The sequence below is a fragment of the Vipera berus genome (genome assembly GCF_964194415.1).
Source record: "Vipera berus genome assembly, chromosome: 6".
Classification (NCBI taxonomy): Eukaryota; Metazoa; Chordata; class Lepidosauria; order Squamata; family Viperidae; genus Vipera; species Vipera berus.
This window is the reverse complement of record NC_138208.1, coordinates 72477649-72495429: the sequence shown is the minus strand read 5'-3', so window position 1 is coordinate 72495429 and position 17781 is coordinate 72477649. Positions and strand designations below refer to the sequence as shown.

Genomic DNA, 17781 nt, shown 5'->3' with positions numbered 1-17781 from the left:
GAGCTACATTTATTTGAGATGTTTCCAAGCATTCTTGTGATTATTTGGAGCTTATTTCCTTTGCTCTCCTTTTCTCATACTCTGTAAGTCTCCTGATTACCTAATTGCAGTTGGATCTTCATTGATACTTACCCAATCTGGGGCAGCTACTGCTGAAAAATGTAGTTTTTTCATGGACTTTTGCAAGTCTCACTAGCTATTAGGGAATCCATATTTCATGAGGCCACATATTCAGAGAAGCATAGTAGCATATCAAAGTAATTTTAATTTTATTTTAATCCCATTTATATCCCGCCCTTCTCCGAAGACTCAGGGCAGCTTACAATCTAAGCACAAATGTGCTTAGCAATAGCCTTCATTCTATGTATATGCCTGCTTATTAGGGCTTTTGCCCCCCCCCCCAAGCAGCATTATTACAAAGTCAGCTTATTGCCCCCAACAATCTGGGTCCTCATTTTACCTACCTCGGAAGGATAGAAGGCTGAGTCAACCTGATGCGAACCTGCAATAATTGCAGGCAGCTGGTGTTACTTAAGGAGGCATTAGCCCACTGCTCCACCAAGGCTCTTGACTTGCAAAAGTAAAGATCTATTACAGTCAGCTGAAAGTCTGAACCCTCAAAGTTATACTCCATCTCCTGTAATCAGGTTGTAGCAATGGCTATAATTTATGCTATTGATGGGGCTATGAAAATTGAAACTAAATGTAAGCAGTAAAACACTCTGAGTTTGAAATGTTATACTTTCAGCATCTGCAAGGAAATAAATATCAAGAAGGTTGGTGAGAGAAAACTTGAGAGTGTTTGTTAGCTAGTCAAGGGCTACATGGTTAAAAGTTGACAATCTCTTCATTGTACTTCAAAAACCTGGAAAAGTAGTGACAAGATAATATTAACCTGAATGGTAAATGGCAATACTAGATTAAGAGTAGTTTTGAATTTGGGTTTAAAATAGGGGTCAAACGTCAAAATTGAACAGCCCTCTCTAAGCAGAGGGGGGAGGGTACGGCATCATCTATCTCCAGTCTACAACACAGTCCTTTCAGCGGTTCCAAGAAGGCACCACACACATTTGTACTACTCAGGTGACCCTGATGACAGAGATAAACCTCCAGGTGGCCTCAACAACTCTCTAAAAGAATGCAAATGATCAGTCTTCCATTCCCCACCATCCAGTCAGTGCTGAAGAAGCTTCTTGGATGAAATGTCTTCCAAGGAAAATCAAGAAAGACCAGTTGCCTTGTGAAAAAGCACCTTTGGGTTGAATTTTGAGGCTTTGTGGTGGGTGCATTCACAAAATAGCTGTCATATTGAGTAGCAATTATTAGATGCATTAACTTAGAATGTTCTCTACTATTTGCAACCTATTTAGGACTCATTTCTGCAAATGCATATGATGGTAGGAATAATTAGTGTTTTGCTTTGCAACATGCTAATGTTGTAAAGAATCATTTTAAAGAGTGAAGTGGGACAAAGTGTGTAGAGCAAAAGAACACATCTGAATGTACATTATGAAGGCCATGGCCAGTAGGTAACCCTACCTTTGATATAATGGGAGGCTGTATATGCAAAAATAATTGAAGGCTATCATCAAAAGTCCTACAGAGAAGCAAAGAAAGATCTACCTAGACAATAATTAATGGATTCAGATAGGGTGTCCACTGTCTAAATGAGAATTCTTGAAGAAGCCCCTTGTAATGGGGTATGGGATTTCAGTGAAGGTATTTGTAGAAACCTGTTGAGCAGCATATTCTTCGGAGGCTATTTCCCATAGAGGACAGATGGCTTGTAGTCAGTTTTAAGTCATTGCCAATTTAACTACTGGCCAATTGAATTTTTCCAAATTATGGGGTAACAGAAGATGAATAATATTCAGTCATGGGCCTGGAGAGCAGAATGTCTTTAGGCTTTACACATCTTCATATGTCTTCATTTCACATTATCTCTAAGGTTCTTCATGGAGCAGAACAACCGGATATTTCAGACATTGATGGAGATATCAGCCAGCCCGGACAAGACATTGACAGCTGACCATGCCCGTGGAATGGGTTTGGATCCTCAAGGCGACCGTAGCTTCCTCATGGACCTCCTGGAAGTTTATGGCATTGATGTCATGTTGGTCATTGATAATCCTTGTTGTACTTAGAAGTGGTGGGTGCTGGAAGGGTGAGAGAAGCAGAATTCACACATGAGTGGATGGCAACAACTGTTGAAAGACTACAGGACGAACTGGTGGAACTTGCCAAAACTCATATTGTGAAGTATTGCCTTTTATTTAAGGGAGCACTCTGCAGGAAGTGTTATTTATTTTTATCCAGTTAATAATTGTTTTCAAATGGATCTCAAAGAAGATACTATTCTTCCCTACCCCAGGGGTCCCCAACTTTGGCGACTTTAAGACTTGTGGACTTCAGCTCTCAGAATTCCTCAACCAGCTTCTGGGAGTTGAAGTCCACAAGTCTTAAAATTGCCAAGATTGGAGATCCCTGGATTGGCCAACCATTCTTTCTGTAAGTTCTGTAAAAGGAATAGTCTGCTTCATGATCTTCTACCCCACCTGCTTCTAAACAATCCAGCACAGAGTTATTTTGAGAGAAGAAATCATATCTAATGGCTGGGAATTTAGATGGTTGGATGTGAAAAAAGCACTTTATTCTCTGGGGACCAATGTGAATTTTTCACGCTGCTAGAGCCTTCCTAACATCCTGTAAGTGATAGACCTTCCAATTCCAAAAATCCTTAAAGATGTTTTTTTTCTGTGTCATAATTCCTATTCCTTACTTTATACATATACAAGCATGCATCTGCTCTCCCTATCATGATTCAGTTAAATTAGGATTAATGTCTATGCTCAATTTTTGCCTTGGCAGAAGGAAGACAAGTGGCAGGGGACAGCTTTTTCTCCCATTACTTCAAAAGTAATGTACTTTTTAAAAAATCTCTCACATTTCTTTACTAAACAATTGGGAGAATTACTTTTTTTATCCTAGCTTCATTACTGTTTAATATATTTTGAGAAAAAGGTCTTGCACTATCTCAGCTGTGTCACAGTAACTTCATATCTCAGCCTCCCCCCCAAAAAAAAGCAGTTTAAAGAATTTGAGACCGTGTACTTAACCTGCACTGTTTATTTCTCATACTTGTAATTACAATGAGCCTGCCCTGCCATCTGGATAATTTGATATGTATTATTTTTGGCATAGTGGTGGTTTTGATACACTGGAATTTTGTTCTGTTACACTACAGGTTTAGGTTTTTCATAGGACCCAAGCCTATATTTGTGAGTAATAATAGGATAATACTAAAAAGATAAGGAAAAATAGCAAGGAGTGATGATCGCTCTAGTGCCTTATGCCCTTAATGATGGATAGCATGGTCTAGCCATCATCAAGTGCACATATAAATTTCCGAGAGCCTAATCTGTTTCTACAGCTTCTGGCTGAATACCAGTATTGTGGTTCTTGAGCTCTTTGCAGCTTTAATAATAGGCTAGAATACTCACCTGTTGGCCTCAGGTTCTCCACCTGTTCTCCCTTGCTTAGTCATTTCAGCTGTTGTCTATTAGGAATATTGTGATACTGTCATTATTTTCCTTCTTGTGGCAGAAGCTGTAGTGCTCTAATAAAGTTGGCCTTCCAAATCAGTGAGGAAGTGAAGGACATAAGTCTTTGTGGCTGGTCTGGTCCTGCTAGCACTGACATCTTTACTAACTTCCAGTTAGACTTAATTCGTTGCCTGTTACTGTAGTGTGGCAACTGATTTTTCTTACATAGACTGAACTTTATTGCTCTTTTAAATAGATGGTTTTGATTGTAGAGTCCCTTTTTGCTTTGGAAGGAGAGTTGGATGTTTACGTTTGCTGTTATCTTTGATTGAATAGTACTTTATGATTTATGCAAGCTATCTTTAACAAATTGCTTTCTTGCTTTTTTTTAATGAACAGTCATCTTCTGATATTTTGCCACATAGTTCTAACCTATTTTAGAGAGTGATAGTCAGAATCTTTAAAAAAACCCTAAAAGGCAAGAATATTAAGAATAGGTTGGATGGAGCAGTGGGCTAATGCCTCCTTAAGTAACACCAGCTGCCTGCAATTAGTGCAGGTTCGCATCCCACCAGGCTCAAGGTTGACTCAGCCTTCCATCCTTCCGAGGTAGGTAAAATGAGGACCCAGATTGTTGGGGGCAATTAAGCTGACTTTGTAATAATGCCGCTTGGGGGGGCGAAAGCCCTAATAAGCAGGCATATACATAGAATGAAGGCTACTGCTAAGCTTGTAAGCCGCCCTGAGTCTTCGGAGAAGGGCGGGATATAAATGGAATTAAAATAAATAAATAAATAAATAAATAGAGTCAACTAAAGAATCTACAGGACATCATCACCTTGTTCAATATGGAAGGAAAATCTTCATTCAATATCTTAACCCTTTTTCCTACCTCATATTTGTCTTGTCTATAGGGAGTGGGTCTTCCTATTTATGGATTTAAATAACTTATTTTATAGAATGAAAGGAAAGAATTAGAAGGTATTAAGCTGTTTACTAAGCAAATGATTCTCTGTAATTAGATGTTAAATTGAACCTCTTGATATCCTTTGTTGTGTATGGGATTTGTACATGAACAAACTTTTAAACCGGTATCTTTGCTTCTTGTTTTGCTAAGCTGCCAGAGTATATGCCACAGGAATGCTTGGAGATAGGGAGGTCTAAAATGAGAATGCTGCAAATCAGGATTTTCAGAAATGGGTCTGTTGGCTGAAGAATTTCTACACATGTATAAATTGCCAGGATTGAGAAATATTGCTGTAAAGAGAACAGAAGCTGTGAGACTGAGCTGCACCAGTGCTTCTTTATTACAGCCTAAGACAATGTGTTGTCCATCAACTCATGGAATGAATAGCTGTAAATCTCCAGATATGGAACACATTAGAGCAATTGAAACTGGCTCTGTTCTGTTGGTATTAGCCTGATGGATAGAAAAACTCAGATGAAAACTGGATGCATTCATGGGCATGCTAGGAAAAGCTTCACTATTTAAACATTAAATGATATGGATTGCTGCTAGTAAAGCTAGAGCAGCTGGGCTAGCAAAAAACAAAACGTTGGCAAGATGTACAGACAGAATTGGGTGTGATTGTCATAACCATCTGTCATATGCTACATCTTACTTACTGGGCACCTTTATAATCTATTTCTCCAGCTGTTAAACGGGACACAGAAGAACATCTCATCCTACAGGGTATGTTTTTATTTCCCTGCTTTGAAAGCACAAGCAGGTTCCTGTTCCAGTGGATATAAATATTTGATAATTTCCCCAGTTTTTAAAGAGACAGCATTTCATTCTGCTGCTTCCTCCTTCCTATGAAGGCAAAGGCAAGATCATGGAAAAGCAGAAAAGTTTTGAAGTTGTGGCTAAAGAGTGGAGTCATTAAAAAAAAATAGAGGAAATATGTGGCTTTTTTTTTAACCTGGTGCCTGCTTACTGAACAGAGCTTTGGGCTGAATGTTCAATGGTGGGGATGGCTAATTAAATGGAAAAAAATACTATGAAGGTATGGGACCCTTAATGGGCAATATTTATTTTCCCTGTTATGCCTTTCCCCTTCATTTTCTTATAGCATAATATATGCAGTGACATTCTGAATACAGATGAGAGATTTCTGATGCAACTAAATGGTTGCCAAATTAATAAGTACAAGAAACAGTATTTATTGCCTGATTTAATTTGCATAATTTAGCTAGTCTCTTCTGAGACACAGAAGAGAGCAAGCATGAAAGTATGCAGGAGCTCTATCTGCTGCTGAGACCTCTTTCAAGGTTCTTGCAGGTTGACTTTTTAAAACAGTATTGAAATTCTGCTCATGGTGTCCAATCCTGTAATTTGGAGGGCTCAAAATCACTTCTAAATTCTATATAGATCCTTAGGTAGAAGCGAGTACGGTAACTTATAACCGATGGCCTTCATGTTGTCTCCCTTCTCTCCAAGACAGTTATAAGTGTCCAATAGTAGAATAGCCAATTTTCAGTGAAATAATTTATTTGTTTCTTTATTGAAACTTTTTAAAAAAAAACTAGTCTGAAATTTTGCTATTGAATTTTTAGTCTGAATTTTGTCACCATGCTTCAAGCTGTTTGGGTATTTGTGGGGAGGGGGGGTCAGGATAGAAAAGAGATGATCTCCTCAACGTCCCATTTCCATTCTATTCTTTAAAAAAAACTAGAAACAAGAAAACAAAAAGTCAACTAAAGGCCTTCTGATGATTTTCACCAGATGATGATTTTGGGTTGTGGCTCACATCTCAAAGATTTTACATCCTAAGGCCTTTCCATACAGGTTATTGCAAGGGAGGGAAACTAGTTAAAGATACCCTTTATAAAAATTTTCAGCCATAAGTTGGTACAGTATTAGCCCTGTGAAGAGCAATACAACATTTGCATATGAGTTTTTGAATTACACTATGGAAATGAGCTTGCTTGGTTTTGGTATAAGGAAAAGTCTGGTCTTGGATGTGTGAAGTTGTGCTGGTCTTCACTTTTTCCCTGCCTTCTTTGTGAGTTCAGGAAGAGCACTTTTGTGGCATCTACAGGAAGTGTTGCAATTATTTTTGCCAGGTACTACATGCACAAACCGACTACGACGATTCAGTTTCTTCAATTTAGGATCTTAATATTGTCCCTGTGCCCACATTTAGGAAAGCATGGTCAGGTTGCACCTCCAGCATTATATCATTGCATAATTAATTCACCGTAAATTGAACTAGACTGGCCTCCATATAACAAATGCAGCTTTGAAACACAGCTTTCATCTTGAATACAATAATTGAAAAGAATTCAAGAGAGCAGGTTGCCAGGTGATGATTAATGTGGTTCAGATTCTCTTAACTTGAAAAGCCTTCCTTGGACAAAGCTTGGGGGATGGGGTCAGCTGAAGCCTTCTCACTGTTTTGTGCCCATTGTGCATTGGGCTGCTCTGATTTAATGTTTGTATGCTTTTGCAAACACTGGAAATCTGCCACACCAACTTGATGCTTCATATTCTACACTGATTTGTCTATATAAGCATAGTTCTGTTTTGCCTACGTAAGCATAGGCCCTTAGAGAATGAATTTGTTTATACACAGATACAACTAATGAATGGCTGATGTTCCCTCTATTATACAGAATTAAAGGTGCATTTCTGCTTAAATACAGATTAGATAGCTTAGGTAGAAATTACTATTTAATACAGAGTGTACAATATGCACTTTCTTGCCTATGATATCAAGTTCAATTTTTTGAGTCTTTCATTTAATAGCAGAAGGTTCTAGCACTCTGGGGCACTGAGCCACTTTGAAAAGCAAACATTTGGGTCATAATCACTCCCAAGTACCAATTTTACATAATCCATATGTGTATTCTTATAAGTGTATTTCCTAGCACTGGGCAGTTCTCACACACAGATTATTTGTCAAAATTAGCAAGTGAATTTATTGACTCATCCTTAAAACAAGACTGTATGTTGCTTGACATGACTTTCAGGGATCGTAAAAGCTTGGCTCATTTCACCCATGGAGATCAAAGGCGAACAAAGCTGTACTTTGCTAGAGTGACTCATGGCTAGCTATGAAAAAATAATTGGTGGATTTATTTATAAGGTCATATTCACTATGTGGAACAAACAGTGACATTTGGATGATGTATGTTTGCATCCTTGATCTAAATGACAAAGGGAATCAGTTTCAGCCAGAGAATTATGGATTGCTTAGGAAACTATATAATATAAGGTTGCAATGGCTTCTACCTATCTTTTTAAAAGAAGTTTGCTGCTTCTCTCTCAAAAGTGGATCTAGCCCAGTGGAAGTAAAACTGCTAATTGCTAACTGAGTGGATTTCTGCACGACTCAGAAGATACTGTTGGTGATACAAGACAGAAAATAAGAGTTGCCTGCCCTTTTCCTAGTAGAGTTAGGATGCTTAAAGAAATGCCAGTTGGATCTTCCAACATTATTTTGCTAACAACTCGGAAGACCTAAAGGTGTTTTTTTTGTTGCCATAGTGATTAGGTTGTTTTAAGGGGGTAGGGAAATGGGTGCCTTAACCTTGCAGATCTTTCTGATACACCCCTTAAAAATGCTAACCTTCCCCCCCTCCTTATTGGGGGTGATTTAAGGAATTAAGTGGGTGCCTTAAGTCTGCAAGGCTTAAACAACAAAAGAGCAATGACATATCTCTGGCCACTGTTTTCATCATGCAACCTTTGGGCTAAGAAGGTTCCAATATATTTCCACCATTAGCTGTGTAAATTAAGATTTGGTTTAGGCACTATCCAATTTTTTTTCTTAAAAAAGAAAAATAGCTTTGGGAGTATTGGGGAGAGGATCCCTCCTGCTTCTATGAGAGAACATATATAACTCGTGGCATAATAACTGTAATACGGTATTCCCCACCTGTTTTTAATTAACTCTAGTGTATAAACTTAAGTTTTGAAAACATGTTAAGTGTGAATATGACGACGGGCAGCTAGCATCTTCTCATTAACTTGTGACTAAGCACTTTTCTTTATACCAGTGGCTTCTTTCAGTAAGAGAGAAAGCATTACCTTTGTGGATTTCATTGCTAACGTAGAACCCCAGAAGGACTTGTGTACATATATAATGGTCTTTTTTACTGTATTAAAACTCACTTTTAACACAGGTATCATTTGTGCTGGGTGATTATTTAAAACAGTTTGATAGGTCATGTGAAATTTCATAACTCAATATTTGGTCTCCCTCTTTGCCCCTTTTGTTTTAAGAACTTTTAAATTGCTGATGGTACAGTATAATTGTCCTATCCCATGAATATTAACAGTTATATTCACAGTTATTTTATGGACAGCATATGGATTTCTAGAATTGTGCAACAACGTGAAACTCAAAGCAAATGAACCTGGAATAGTCCCATCAATACAGTCCAGACACGCAGTGTTTTAATGCTGTAGAATAAAACCTGTATTTCTGTGTTATGCCCTCAGGAGCAATGAAAAGTCAAAGTAAACTCACTTTCAACCTTTTTTCATAGATATCTACAAACATATTGTGTACTATCTTAGAAGGAAAAAAAATATGGACAGGACAATTGCTTTCATATTTAATTAAAAAATAGCAGACAAAGCAATAATTAAGCATGAATTTTTCAATGCCAGCTCTCAATCAAACAGGCAATATTTAGTAATTGTTTCACTTAAGCTCAGCAGATGAATAAAGCAACATATTTAGTATTTGGTAGCTTGGAAGACTGAATAGCAAAGTAACTATGATGCACACATGCTGTGCATTATTTGGCAATCTGTCTATAAAGAGCATAAAAGACACAGAACATATGGCCGACACCACATTTCAACCTAACGCCTCAAAACAAACCATTAAAAGTGGAAAATAAACTCCCGTAACAGGTAAACAGGAAGATAATTCTCTGAACTAGCTCCACCCAGTGGCAACAGAAAAATTACTAGTTTTATTTATTAACACAAGAGTCTCTGGCTGACCCAAGGTATTAAAAAAACAAAAAACCTAGCTGTGGCCTGTAAAGACACTCGAAATATGAAATAAACTGCTTCCTTCTGTTCTTACTGCAAACAAAACTCCAGAAGACTGTTATTCCAAACTCAGGTGGCTTGTGTGCCAAAAGAAATGTCCCTTGTCAAATATTAAGTGTCAGAAATCAGCTTGATGGGAGTAGAGATTTGGGGTCTTTTGCGTGCAAAAAATTCCAGATTTGATCCTTTTTTGCATCCTTTGGAGAGTAAGAGTAAAATAATATGTGCTTAATACCAAAGATAGGCTGCCAGTCAAGCTGCTTGTCTAATGATTCACTGATCAGTTATTAGTGATTACATTTTAGATACTTTTCTCTTGAGACATCACTTAATTTTTATCACTTTTCTAAACATAAGCTATAACACTGATGGGGTGCCCATACCTCAATTACTGAAATAGGAAAGGAAGCAAAATGAGGGAAAGTAGGAACATGTTCAATGACCTGAAGTACATTTGCAGGTTACAATTGTAAGTTTATACCAAAAGTGTTTTAACTGGAAAACACTTGCCACAGAGGTAGTTGGGAAGTCATTTTTTGTGAAATAACTGGAACTAGATGAAAAGAAAAACCAACTGTTTCCACTCTTCCTCAATTTCTTACATAGTTTGAAAAAGAAGGCTTTCACCATAACTGAAGGAAAGATGTGTGGTCTTCAGACACAGTTCGTTAAACAGTTTGGGCAGTCATCCAACTCAACCCTTTAATTATAATATACCTTGAATCAGCTGCTTTGATTATGCTATACCTTGAAGCATTTCTTCTTTTTTTCTGGCATCACAGAAGAAATTGAGTTTCCTGGGCAACAGTTTCACCTCCACTGTCATTGCTTCATATTCTTCACTGTCTATAGCTAAAGAGCCTTCTGTATCCTGCAAACATGAAGTGGTCAGGAGATTTTCACACAACAGGACAACAAAGCAGACACACTGCCTCAAGCTACCTCTTGACAGTGGTTTTCCTTAGAATCCAGCGGCACCAGGGCCTGCAGTGCAGATCTGACATTCACGTCCCAAATGTTGTAATGTCCCAAATTACAGCTCAGTTGTATTGCCATGGAACTAAGCATTTTGTTAGGTTTTCCAGCTAATAGGTATCTGGGTTCACGTTTCACTGTACGTAATTTTTTTTTCTTAAATCGCAGTGTGTTGAATAAGCCAAAATTTGGCTGGATTTACGTGACAATCTACACCAAAACCCAATACTTTTCATTAGGACTTTGTGTGATAAGGGACCTAGCCAATGAGACAAAAAATATTTTATGCAAGGATAATAATGTTCAATATATCTGTGATGTGGTGGCACAGTGGTTAGAATGCAGAATTACAGGCTAATTCTGCCAACTTCAAGCAGTTCGATCCTTACCAGCCCAAGGTTGGCTCAGCATTCCATCCTTCTGAGTCAGTAAAATGAGGGCCCAGATTGTTGGGGACAATATGCTTACTCTGTAAAGGGTAGTAAGGCACTATGAAACAGTATGTAAGTTTAAGTGCTATTGCGGTAGCTATATCTGAGTACACATCTTTGGGCCTACATACAACCTAATGGAAAATTCTTGCTAATACAATTGTCCTTCTAAACTAACCTCACCATCTTGCAAATAGAGATCATGGTAAGAGGATCAAATTGGAGGTAGTCCACCATCATTACATTATGCACACATGAAAATGGTAGTTACCAATGGCAAGGATATGAATGCTGGTCAATCAGATTGTTTCAGAGAGACATGAGAATCTGCTTCAAAGCTTACTTAAGCAAAACTCATGTCTCTATTCCATCTCTTTACACAAAAAAGAAAAGCCACCACTTTTCTTATGATTTTCTTAATATTTGATTTCTCACCTCTGGAAGCTGCAAAATGCACTTGCTAGCCTGAAGACATTGACTTCCTTCAGGACACAGGTGGGGGTCCTTCATCTTTTGGCTTCTGTGCAAAACAAGATAAGAGGAACACAGGAAAATATTTATGCCTATGATTTAAAGTAACAGGGAATTCAGTAGCTGGAAAAAACTTCAGAAGCAAATAGTAAATAATAGCAGCCCTTATATTATCAGATGAAGTTAACCATTTTACATTACACTATAAAACTGTAACCTTTTTACATGAGCCATTCTTTCAAAGGTTTGTGACCACTGTGTTCACACATTCCTAAGAGACAAAATGCTTATAAGGACATTTGTGCCTGTAAGGTTTGAACCTAATCTGTGCGATCCAAGAACAGTACTTTAGCTATAAATACTACTAACTCTTGATATTTTTTTGTAGTCATTCTTTTCCTGTCAATAAATTAGTCCTGGGAATTGCTACACTTGGTGCATGAGCCTTGGGGTATCTGCATGCAGACTTACACTGAAGTTTCAGCCCAATGTATTTTGGATGGGTTTAGCATTTAAAGAGTTGTGTCCTTTAAATGAGCTAAAACGTAGTTCATATGCAGGGTTCATCTATCCCTTAAAATGAAAAAGCTGGGGTCAAAACTTCTTTTCCTCATGCAAATGTCCTAACTGAACATAATCAGAAAGTTCTAGCTTTAAAAGGTTAGAAAGAAAATATACATGACAGGAAAGTATGCTAGTTATTTCTAATTAGGGGTTTGTAGAAGTTTTGTATATCTTAATTCTAATGATTCCTCATGGTTACATAAAATTGTAATTCATGAAACTTTAAATCATCATCTGAGCTATGCCACTGAATGCTATCACAGAAAATTTCCAGATTTAGAAGCCAATACAGTTGCCTGGTTAAAGGCATCAGCAATTGCTTTTATATGTTAACAAAGATATTGCTAGACGTGTGTATTGTTATCTGCATGAAAAATATCTATGTGAAACAGCTTTCAGCTTTTTTAGTTGTATGTACATTTCAGAATTGTGCCTATCTTCTTGCTCTTTTGCTGAATATTTTTTAATGAGAAGATTCAAGATCAGGGGTGTTCAAACTTGGCCCTTTTATGACTTGTGGACTTCAACTCCCAGAATTCCTCAGCCAGGCACACAAGTCATAAAAGGGCCAAGTTTGAACACCCCTGTTCTAGATAATCAGGGCAAAACATTGACTTCCACTTTATTTTGCCCACAATTTACCATGTGATTTGTATTCAAAGATACCGTTTTACACTAGTGCAGGAACACATACAAAAATAAAATAGAATAGCTTCTTATATAAAATGTTTAGCTAAGCACTATGTTTTCATGATGTTATTTAGTTGGCACTGGGTTCTAGCTTGACCTTCTTCTGTCTTTCCTTAATTGCTTGTATATGTGAACAACCCATTCAGCTCCTATTCATAGCTCATTACCTGCTCAGACAGCTGGTGAACCAGCTGTGGTACAACTCAGACCATCAAGGCTACATGAACAGATTTAAAAAGTGGCTCCCATAGGGTAAACTCTCACAAACTCACTTGACTTTACACTTCAAAATTGTTCTTGCTAAAGAAGACCCTTCAGAAGGAGTTTGATGGGAGCAGCATTCTTGGAACTGAAGACAAGGCAAGGATGCCCACTTCCATGAGTCCCATATTTGGACCCTATTTCTGTAAGAACCAGGAAGAGCTGACAATTTTTAAATTATAGTATTTCCTCACTATTATTTTATTGTACTTGCCCTGCCTCTCCTTTTAACTACAGGTAGTTCCTGACTTACAACCACAATTGAGCCCAAAATTTCTGCTGCTAAGTGAGACAGTTGGTAAGTGAAATTTGCCTCTGGGTTTGACCTTTCCTGCCACAGCTATTAAGTAAATCACTGCAGCTGTTAAGTTAGTCACACGGTGATTAATGAATCTGGCTTTGACTTCACTTGTCAGAAGGTCGCAAAAACTGATCACATGACCTCGGGACTCTGCAACCGTTACTAATCAATTGCCAAGCATCTGACTTTTGATCACGTGACCATGGGGATGCCGCAATGGCCACAAATCTGAAAAATAGTTATAAGTCACTTTTTTCAGTGCTGTTGTAATTTCAAATGGTCAGTAAATGAACAGTTATAAGTCAAGGACTACCTGTATAGTATTTTGAATCTGGGCTAGAAATGGTCAGTTTTTAAACAACTGTCTGAAATGCAGACAGCATTCTCCCGCTACTCTATACTCCCATGCCCGTTATGAAGTCGTCAAAGAATTTGCTTATGATATTGTATGATTTAAGTACCTGGATTCCTATGCAAAATGCTAGATTTATTACATTTGCAGGATGGTTTAGATGAAGGATATCCTGAACTGACATCCCACTATCCTTACTTCTTCTTCATCATCATCACCATCGTCATCATCTATCCTATGTGTGTGTATATTCATCTAAAGGCAGCAAACATATCTCAACACTTCTGCCTTCTGTTTTTCCCCACAATAACCACTTTGTGAAATAGGATGGGCTGTAAGAGAGCGACCGGCTTAAAGTCATCCAGTCAGTTTTCATGCCTAAGGCAGGCCCAGAGCTTACAGTCTCCTGGTTTCCATGCTAACACCTTAACTACTACACCTTAACCTCTCCATCACTCTCAAAGTTACTTGATAATTACAACTATTTATCATTAGACAGGAACACAATATTTAAGGTATCCTGATGGATATTATTAAAACCCCACTATTTCTAAGTTTTGCTAAGTATATCTCTATTTTTGCTCTTTGCCTTCCAAGAGAGCCTTGTGTTGCATTTCAAGTTGGAAATGGAACCAAGTAATGAAAGTTATGTTTCCAAACAGGTGGGAAATACTGCACTGTTGTCACCAGTTGTTTAACTTCAGGCTATCCCGATCTGTTGCCTTTCAGATATATTGGATTACAAGGTCTGTTGCTCTCAGAAAGCTTGGTACTGAGAGCAAGATGAGCATTATGCTTCAACAGATCTGGAAAATACCAGGTTGAAGAAGTAGGACTGGGGTTTCAGTGACCATCAGCTATGAAAATTCACTATCTACTTTTGACCAATCTCCCTCAGCCCAATCTACTTCACATATTCTAGGGATAAAAATGAAGGTGCAAATACTATTAAGAGCCATAGTGGTGCAGTGGTTAGAATGCAGTATTACAGGCTAATTCAGCTCATTCCCAGGAGTTCAATCCTCATTGGCTCAAGGTTGACTCAGCCTTCCATTCTTCCGACCTTGGTAAAATGAGGACCCAGACTGCTGCGGGCACTAGGCTGACTCTGTAAACCACTTAGAGAGGGCTGGAAAGCATTATGTAGCCGTATAGAAGTCTATGTGCTATTGCTACTATGTACACCAATGCAGCTCTGGCCTTGCAAATAAGGAACTGGAGAATTGTTAAGGAGGAGCTTGCGTGATTCTGTTATTCTACCCTGTGATAAGAACATTTTGGAATCCGTGCCATGTCAGTTCCTTGACCTTGCCCACCTAAAAGGAGTGAAACCTAGAGCTTCTGGGGAAGATGTGCTATAAGTCTAACAAATAATAAAAAAATCTGTTCCTGTAATGAATTTTTTGGCATGATAGAAAATCCCAGAATCTTTTCTTTAGTTTTAATCACTCCTTGATTAAATTATTAATATTCACAGAGCAAATAAATAAATGAAATTTATGGCTATGATAAAGTATATATGGACAGGTTCTCTATTATTCATCCTCTTTTTATGGCTATGATAAGGTACATAAGGACAGGTTCTGTAATACTCACCCTCTTTTTACATAGTCTCCCCTACTGATTGTATCTGGTTCAATACAGATATTCATGAAGTCTTCTTCACGCTGAAACAAGTATTTCCAAAAGACAGATGTTAGTACTAATAACTCAGCATCCCGTAAATATTTTAGACAGATACATATCTCTGAAAATATTTGCTTTTTCCTATGAGAAGATAGTCTAACATTTACCCATATATGCATTAAACAGACAAAGTCAGCTACTAAACGCAGCAGAAACTGTAGAAGGAACTTAAATAAACTATTAAGGATAAAAGTAAAAAGGGACTGCCTAAAATCAAGAAATAAAAAAGCAAATCTGAACAAACCATTGAATTTGAAGAAAGGCAAAGCCATGAAGACAAAGAAATGAACAACAAAAAAATTCAGAAAGATATTAGAAGAGCCTAGAAGCAGTATTACAGTAACATCTATAAAGACATCAAAAATGAAAACACTGAAAAACAAGGAAACTCTTCTAAACAATCTCAGAATTCAGGACAAGGTTCCAACCTTGAATTGGTATGCCAAGAACGCCACCAGACAGATGGGAACTCATTCAGAGGAGATCAAACAAAGATGGAAAGAGTGTGCTGAAATTCTACCATATATAGTAGAAAAGTCAAAATTCAAGATATCTTAGAAGATAGTCCCTATTACGTCAACTCCCCTCCGCCCTGTGCGTGCCCACAGAGAGGGCCTCCTCAGGGTGCCTCCGGTCAGGGATTGTCGACTGGTGGCCCCCAGGGGGAGGGCCTTCTCTGTGGGTGCCCCGGCACTTTGGAACCAACTGCCGGTTGAGCTCCGGATGGCATCAGACCTTCGCTCCTTCCGGCGCGGGCTGAAGACCCACTTATTTGAACTAGCTGGTCTGGCCTGATGGGGAACATTAGGGTTTTTTAATGGGTTTTTTACTGTTTTTATTGTTATTGTATTTTAATCGGGCATTTGTTTAATTTCTTTTTAACTTTTGTATTGTTATTTATATATGCCCCGTTAACCGCCCTGAGTCCTTCGGGAGAAGGGCGGTATAGAAATTGAATTAATAATAATAATAATAATAATAATAATAATAATAATAATAATAATAATAATAATAATAATAATAATACTAGAAGATGAAATTAGACAAACACTTATATTACCAAATCAGAAGGCGACAGTTATTGATGCAATATTTATAGAAATATGGCGAGCAACAGATGAATCTGTAATGGTATAACCAAACTGCCAGCAAATCTGGAGAAAGAGACAGTAATCAACAGATTGGAAGATAACACTCTATATACCATATAGAGCCGTGGTGATGCAGTGATTAGAATGCAGTATCGTAGGCTAAATCAGCTCACTGCCAGGAGTTCAATCCTGACCGACTCAAGGCTGACTTAGCCTTCCATCCTTCTGCGGTTGGTAAAATGAGGACCCAGATTGTTGGGGGCAACACACTGACTCTGTAAACCGCTTAGAAGGTGCTGTAAAGCACCATGAAGTGGTATATAAGTCTAAGTGCTCTTGCTCTTGCTTTATCAAAGAAAGATGACATATCAGAGTATGCAAACTGTTGTACAATAGCCTTAATTTCTAACAAAATAATACTTGGGATCACCAAACAGAGGTTAGAGCCCTACATGGAAAGAGTGACGCCAGATATTCAAGTTGGCTTTAGAAAAGACCAAGAACATAAGATACTACTGCTGATGAAAGCTGAATAACTGAAAAAGCCAAAGACTGCCAAAAAGAAGTTGGTATGTGCTTCACTGATTATAGAAAGACTTTTGATTGTGTCAGTCATGTCAAACTGTGAAATGCATTTAGAAAAATGGGAATCCCAGAAAATCTTATTGGCCTTCTATGAAAACTATACACAGGTCAGGAAGACACAGTCCAGATGGAACATGACAAAATAGAATGTTTTCATATCTACAAATGAATGGAATAAGACTGTATACTCTTGCCCTTTTTACTCAATCCATATACAGAATATAAATAAAGGGAAGCTGGATAGGAAGAAGATGAATGTGGTTTGAAGGCTGGAGAAAGAAACATCAACAATCTGCACTGTGCTGATGCACAACTTGATAGCTGAAAATGCAAATGATCTCCAAGCTCCGCTAGTAGTAGGTCTGAGTGAAAAAAATCAATCTCGGGTAAACATAAAGAAAATCAAACTAATGACAACAGATTCAGCAACCAGGTTTAAAATTGGCAACAAAGACTCTGAAGTGATGGATAATTTCTGCCTTTAAGGATTGATTGTCAATAGTAAAGAAACGTACCACAGAATAGCACCTAATGGTCAAATTGGGGAAAAGTTGTTAAGGGGAATTGCACTTCTATTTTCTTACTTTCAGGTCAAGATTCTTGTTTTGAGTAGTGACAGAGAATTCAAGAGCAGACAGTGGAATTTCAAGCCAGGACTCTGGAGTCTCCTCCTTTGGGATTTCTAAGGTCCAAGAGAGAAAAGAAAATTAGGGGAAATGTTAGACAATGCACCACTTTATTTTGTTTGTTTCATCATTTTGTCCCTATTTTATTTATTATTTACGTTAAATTTATTTGCCGCCTATCTCACCATAGGGCTGC

The 17781-nt window shown here is 37.9% G+C and overlaps 2 protein-coding genes across 4 annotated transcripts in view; one reads left to right on the top strand and one right to left on the bottom strand.

The window, feature by feature from the left end:
- Positions 1–6340, top strand: part of DENND11 (DENN domain containing 11) — a gene marked incomplete at its 5' end in the record, with an annotated part of 30952 nt that extends 24612 nt beyond the window's left edge. The window contains 2 exons of one of the 2 annotated variants that reach the window (XR_014026843.1): positions 1949–4052; positions 4349–6340. Coding sequence is in view for 1 of the 2 variants with exons in the window: in XM_081330761.1 (XP_081186887.1) it covers positions 1949–2144 (196 nt within the window). Of the gene's footprint in view, positions 1–1948 lie in introns of both variants that reach the window. The other variant, XM_081330761.1, reaches the window with a different exon arrangement.
- The window catches only part of AGK (acylglycerol kinase), a 56895-nt gene continuing 39148 nt past the window's right edge, over positions 35–17781 (bottom strand). The window contains exons 12-16 of one of the 2 annotated variants that reach the window (XM_081330763.1): positions 17544–17641; positions 15194–15264; positions 11394–11478; positions 10270–10423; positions 35–2156 (exon numbers count right to left, since the gene is read on the bottom strand). In XM_081330763.1, the coding sequence (XP_081186889.1) occupies positions 10289–10423; positions 11394–11478; positions 15194–15264; positions 17544–17641 (389 nt within the window). In that variant the 3' untranslated portion in view covers positions 35–2156; positions 10270–10288. The remainder of the gene's footprint in view (positions 2157–10269; positions 10424–11393; positions 11479–15193; positions 15265–17543; positions 17642–17781) is intronic. The other variant, XM_081330762.1, reaches the window with a different exon arrangement.